The sequence below is a fragment of the Petromyzon marinus genome, unplaced genomic scaffold, assembly GCF_048934315.1.
Source record: "Petromyzon marinus isolate PM22_M1 ecotype Great Lakes invasive population unplaced genomic scaffold, UKy_Petmar_22M1.pri1.0 PM_Scaffold_183, whole genome shotgun sequence".
NCBI lineage: Eukaryota > Metazoa > Chordata > Hyperoartia > Petromyzontiformes > Petromyzontidae > Petromyzon > Petromyzon marinus.
Window position 1 is genome coordinate 87,616 of NW_027423150.1, and position 6,231 is coordinate 93,846.

General features: G+C 52.2%; 1 protein-coding gene across 1 annotated transcript in view; it reads right to left on the reverse strand.

The window, feature by feature from the left end:
• Positions 1 to 408: 408 nt before the first annotated feature.
• The window catches only part of LOC116937562 (uncharacterized), a 21,926-nt gene continuing 16,103 nt past the window's right edge, over positions 409 to 6,231 (reverse strand). Inside the window, exon 5 of the mRNA XM_076063761.1 lies at positions 409 to 428. Coding sequence (XP_075919876.1) covers positions 409 to 428 — 20 coding nt within the window. The remainder of the gene's footprint in view (positions 429 to 6,231) is intronic.

The following is a 6,231-nucleotide window of genomic DNA, read 5'->3' on the forward strand; positions in this document are numbered from 1 at the left end:
TGTTGGTTTTCACACCTGATGATGGTTGCTGCTTTGTGTTGCAGTCGAAACGTCGTGAGAATTTTATTGTTTTATATTTTTATAATTTTATTGTTTCCCTTCTACGTGGTGGTGACTTTACCCAAAGAACCAAGAATAATAATTTTATTGTTTTATATTTTTATTATTTTATTGTTTTCCCTTCTACGCGGTGGTGACTTTACCCAAAGAACCAAGAATAATAATTGTATTGTTTTATATTTTTATTATTTTATTGTTTCCCTTCTACGTGGTGGTGGTGACTTTACCCAAAGAACCAAGAATAATAATTGTATTGTTTTATATTTTTATTATTTTATTGTTTCCCTTCAACGTGGTGGTGACTTTACCCAAAGATCCCAAGAATATCCTATTCGCGGTTATTTCGGTCTAGCCCCGTAGGTACAAAGCTAAAACGCAAAAAAATGCATACATTTTCAATTAAATTTTTGCTGTGTTTATTGTCGGGTGTTTTTTCTCCCCTCGTATGTTTCAATTTATATAAAAATAAAAAAATTCAAATATTTGATTTCATTACCTTTTTATTTTCTGTGATAGTTTCTCGATTTTTATATTTATTTTTTTCGTTTCCCGCCTACGTGACCTTGACCGAAAGATCCATTGACCGCGGGTTCCGGCAGGCCACGGACGTTTTAAAACGAGGACGCTCGGATTGATTTTGACCGTGTTGCAGTGTTGTGTGAAACGAGTTATTATCGGCAAAGACTGATGAGAGAATCCGTTGAAATTGAGAGGAATAGAAATAACTTTAATCGCTCCCGACAGCTACAGGCTTAGTGCGGCCTGGAAGCATATTATTATTATTAAATGATACACGTTACATTCTGATTTATAGCTTTCGTGACTGCAGTGATTCGTGTTCTTGGAGTCGCGTTGGGGGTGAAACAATATAATAATAGAATATATATGTGTTTGTTGTTTCCCTTCGGCGTGGCTTTGCCGAGGGGAGCTAAGAATATGAATGCACATTACAATTCCTTATCGGCGAAACGCGTGCTAATTAACGGCTTACTAAGGTGGCATAAAATCACAATAACACGCCTTACAACTAATTGCTAAATCTACAACTCATTGCTACTAATCGTAACCATCGACTGATTACTCATCGATTATATAATTACAATACCCTCCGCCTCTAATCGCTGCACCTGATACGAGTATAAATGACGATGGCTCTATATAAAACCGGGAGCAAGCGAGGGGCTTTACCATTCTGGCGAATTGCCCAACGACAATGATGATATAGGAATAGGTTTTACCCTTTTAACTGGCACAAAAACTGACACCTTTGTTCAAGGCATCATGTTTGCAATAACCACAACACAAGCAGTCAAAATGCAAACAAAAAAGACAACTCTGATAATGATATCGGCACTGTCCTTGAATTTGATTGGTCCACACCCGAGACGGCTTTTCTTAGAGCCCCTTTAGTCTCCGTTGGTGTTGGACCAGAAGACGCCAAAAGGCGTACAACTCAAAAACAGCGCCACCATCAGAGTATTGAGGGCTCGGGGTGAGCATTTACATTATGAGATCTCTGCCTGTGTGTCTCTGCCTGTGTGTCTCTGCCTGTGTGTCTCTGCCTGTGTGTCTCTGCGTGTGTGTCTCTGCGTGTGTGTCTCTGCGTGTGTGTGTCTCTGTGTGTCTGCGTGTGTGTCTCTGTGTCTCTGTGTCTCTGCGTCTCTGCGTCTCTGCGTGTGTGTCTCTGTGTCTCTGCGTCTCTGCGTGTGTCTCTGCGTGTGTGTGTCTGCGTCTCTGCGTGTGTCTGCGTCTCTGCGTGTGTCACTGTCTGTGTCTGCCTGTGTCTGTCTCTGCGTGTGTCTCTGCGTCTCTGCGTGTGTGTCTGTGTCTCTGCCTGTGTCTCTGCCTGTGTGTCTGTCTCTGTGTGTGTCACTGCCTGTGTCACTGCCTGTGTCACTGTGTGTGTGTCACTGTGTGTGTGTGTCACTGTGTGTGTCACTGTGTGTGTGTCACTGTGTGTGTGACTGTGTGTGTCACTGCCTGTGTGTGTGTCTGTGTGTGTCACTGCCTGTATCACTGCCTGTGTCACTGTGTGTGTCACTGTGTGTGTGACTGCGTGTGTCACTGCGTGTGTCACTGCGTGTGTCACTGTGTGTGTCACTGTGTGTGTGTGTCACTGTGTGTGTGTGTGTCACTGCCTGTGTCTGTGTCTCTGTCTGTGTCACTGCCTGTGTCTGTGTCACTGTCTGTGTCTGTGTCACTGCCTGTGTCTGTGTCTCTGCCTGTGTCTGTGTCACTGCCTGTGTCTGTGTCTCTGTCTGTGTCACTGCCTGTGTCTGTGTCACTGTCTGTGTCTGTGTCACTGCCTGTGTCTGTGTCACTGCCTGTGTCTGTGTCTCTGTCTGTGTCTGTGTCTCTGTCTGTGTCACTGCCTGTGTCTGTGTCACTGCCTGTGTCTGTGTCTCTGTCTGTGTCACTGCCTGTGTCTGTGTCTCTGTCTGTGTCACTGCCTGCGTCTCTGCGTGTGTGTCTGTGTCTCTGCGTGTGTCTCAGGGCTGTCTGTGAGCAGCAGCAGCTGCCCCACTTCGGTGAAGCGCCGAGCCCTGGTTGACACCAACCGGAGAGACGCCGCTCCCGGCAAAGTCTCCGTCGGCAGCGGCAAGGGCCGCGGTGATGGTGGTGGTGGTGGTGGTGTTGGTGGTGACGGTGACGGTGGTGGTGGTGGTGGTGCCATCATCGGCAAGGTGGTCACGGCAGCCGCCGGGGCGGTTGACGGAGCGTCGGCATCGCGAACACGCAGCCGCGTCGACGCCAAGGCGAGTGGTGGTGGTGGTGATGGTGGTGGTGGTGGTGATGGTGGTGGTGATGGTGGTGGTGATGGTGGTGATGGTGATGGTGGTGGTGGTGATGGTGGTGATGGTGATGGTGGTGGTGGTGATGGTGGTGGTGGTGATGGTGGTGATGGTGGTGATGGTGATGGTGGTGGTGATGGTGGTGATGGTGGTGATGGTGGTGATGGTGGTGGTGATGGTGGTGGTGATGGTGGTGATGGTGATGGTGGTGGTGGTGATGGTGGTGGTGGTGGTGGTGATGGTGGTGGTGGTGGTGATGGTGGTGGTGATGGTGGTGGTGGTGATGGTGATGGTGGTGATGGTGATGGTGGTGATGGTGATGGTGGTGATGGTGGTGATGGTGATGGTGGTGGTGATGGTGGTGATGGTGGTGATGGTGGTGATGGTGGTGATGGTGGTGGTGATGGTGGTGGTGGTGATGGTGGTGATGGTGGTGATGGTGGTGGTGATGGTGGTGGTGATGGTGGTGGTGATGGTGGTGGTGGTGATGGTGGTGATGGTGGTGGTGGTGATGGTGGTGGTGATGGTGGTGGTTGTGGTGGTGGTGGTGGTGATGGTGGTGATGGTGGTGGTGATGGTGGTGGTGGTGGTGATGGTGGTGGTGATGGTGGTGGTGATGGTGGTGATGGTGATGGTGGTGGTGGTGATGGTGGTGATGGTGATGGTGGTGGTGGTGATGGTGGTGGTGGTGATGGTGGTGATGGTGGTGATGGTGATGGTGGTGGTGATGGTGGTGATGGTGGTGATGGTGGTGATGGTGGTGGTGATGGTGGTGGTGATGGTGGTGATGGTGATGGTGGTGGTGGTGATGGTGGTGGTGGTGGTGGTGATGGTGGTGGTGGTGGTGATGGTGGTGGTGATGGTGGTGGTGGTGATGGTGATGGTGGTGATGGTGATGGTGGTGATGGTGGTGATGGTGATGGTGGTGGTGATGGTGGTGATGGTGGTGATGGTGGTGATGGTGGTGATGGTGGTGGTGATGGTGGTGGTGGTGATGGTGGTGATGGTGGTGATGGTGGTGGTGATGGTGGTGGTGATGGTGGTGGTGATGGTGGTGGTGGTGATGGTGGTGATGGTGGTGGTGGTGATGGTGGTGGTGATGGTGGTGGTTGTGGTGGTGGTGGTGGTGATGGTGGTGATGGTGGTGGTGATGGTGGTGGTGGTGGTGATGGTGGTGATGGTGGTGGTGATGGTGGTGGTGGTGGTGATGGTGGTGATGGTGGTGATGGTGGTGGTGGTGGTGATGGTGGTGATGGTGATGGTGGTGATGGTGGTGATGGTGGTGATGGTGGTGGTGGTGGTGATGGTGGTGATGGTGGTGGTGATGGTGGTGGTGGTGGTGGTGATGGTGGTGGTGGTGGTGGTGATGGTGGTGGTGATGGTGGTGATGGTGGTGGTGATGGTGGTGGTGGTGGTGATGGTGGTGATGGTGGTGATGGTGATGGTGGTGATGGTGGTGGTGGTGGTGATGGTGGTGATGGTGGTGATGGTGGTGGTGATGGTGGTGGTGGTGATGGTGGTGATGGTGGTGGTGATGGTGGTGGTGGTGGTGATGGTGGTGATGGTGGTGATGGTGATGGTGGTGATGGTGGTGGTGGTGGTGATGATGGTGATGGTGGTGATGGTGATGGTGGTGGTGGTGGTGGTGATGGTGGTGATGGTGGTGATGGTGGTGATGGTGGTGATGTGGTGGTGATGTGGTGGTGGTGATGTGGTGGTGATGGTGATGGTGGTGATGGTGGTGGTGGTGGTGATGGTGGTGGTGGTGATGGTGGTGATGTGGTGGTGGTGATGGTGGTGATGGTGGTGGTGGTGGTGATGGTGGTGGTGATGATGGTGGTGGTGGTGGTGGTGGTGATATGGTGGTGGTGGTGGTGGTGATTGGTGGTGGTGGTGGTGATGGTGGTGATGGTGGTGGTGGTGGTGATGGTGGTGGTGGTGTGATGGTGGTGGTGGTGGTGATGGTGGTGGTGGTGATGGTGGTGGTGGTGGTGTGATGTGGTGGTGGTGGTGATGTGGTGGTGGTTGATGGTGATGGTGATGGTGGTTGATGGTGATGGTGGTGGTGGTGATGGTGGTGATGGTGGTGGTGATGGTGGTGGTGGTGATGGTGGTGGTGTAGGTGGTGGTGGTGATGGTGGTGGTGTAGGTGGTGGTGATGGTGGTGGGTGATGGTGGTGGTGATGGTGATGGTGGTGATGGTGGTGGTGATGGTGGTGATGATGATGTGGTGGTGGTGGTGATGTGGTGGTGGTGATGGTGATGTGGTGGTGGTGGTGTGATGTGGTGGTGGTGATGGTGGTGGTGGTGGTGATGGTGGTGGTGATGATGATGTGGTGGTGATGTGGTGGTGGTGGTGGTGATGTGGTGGTGGTGGTGTGATGTGGTGGTGGTGGTGTGATGTGGTGGTGGTGGTGGTGATGGTGGTGATGGTGGTGATGGTGGTGGTGATGGTGGTGGTGATGGTGGTGGTGGTGATGGTGGTGATGGTGGTGGTGGTGATGGTGGTGGTTGTGGTGGTGGTGGTGGTGATGGTGGTGATGGTGGTGGTGATGGTGGTGGTGGTGATGGTGGTGATGGTGGTGATGGTGGTGATGGTGGTGATGGTGGTGATGGTGGTGGTGATGGTGGTGATGGTGGTGGTGGTGGTGATGGTGGTGATGGTGGTGATGGTGGTGATGGTGGTGGTGATGGTGGTGGTGATGGTGGTGGTGGTGATGGTGGTGATGGTGGTGGTGGTGATGGTGGTGGTGATGGTGGTGGTTGTGGTGGTGGTGGTGGTGATGGTGGTGATGGTGGTGGTGATGGTGATGGTGGTGGTGGTGGTGATGGTGGTGATGGTGGTGGTGGTGGTGGTGATGGTGGTGATGGTGGTGATGGTGGTGGTGGTGGTGATGGTGGTGATGGTGGTGATGGTGATGGTGGTGATGGTGGTGGTGGTGGTGATGGTGGTGATGGTGGTGGTGATGGTGGTGGTGGTGGTGGTGATGGTGGTGGTGGTGATGGTGGTGATGGTGGTGGTGGTGATGGTGGTGATGATGATGGTGTGGTGTGGTGAGGTGGTGATGGTGGTGGTGGTGGTGGGGTGGTGGTGATGGTGGTGGTGATGGTGGTGGTGATGGTGGTGGTGGTGGTGGTGTGGTGATGGTGGTGATGGTGGTGATGGTGGTGGTGGTGGTGGTGATGGTGGTGGGGTGATGGTGGTGTGATGGTGGGTGATGGTGATGGTGGTGATGGTGGTGGTGATGATGGTGATGGTGGTGATGGTGATGGTGGTGGTGGTGGTGATGGTGTGGTGGTGTGGTGATACTTAATAATAATAATAATAATGGCTGATAAATAATAATAATAATAAATGATAATACTAATGAATAATAAT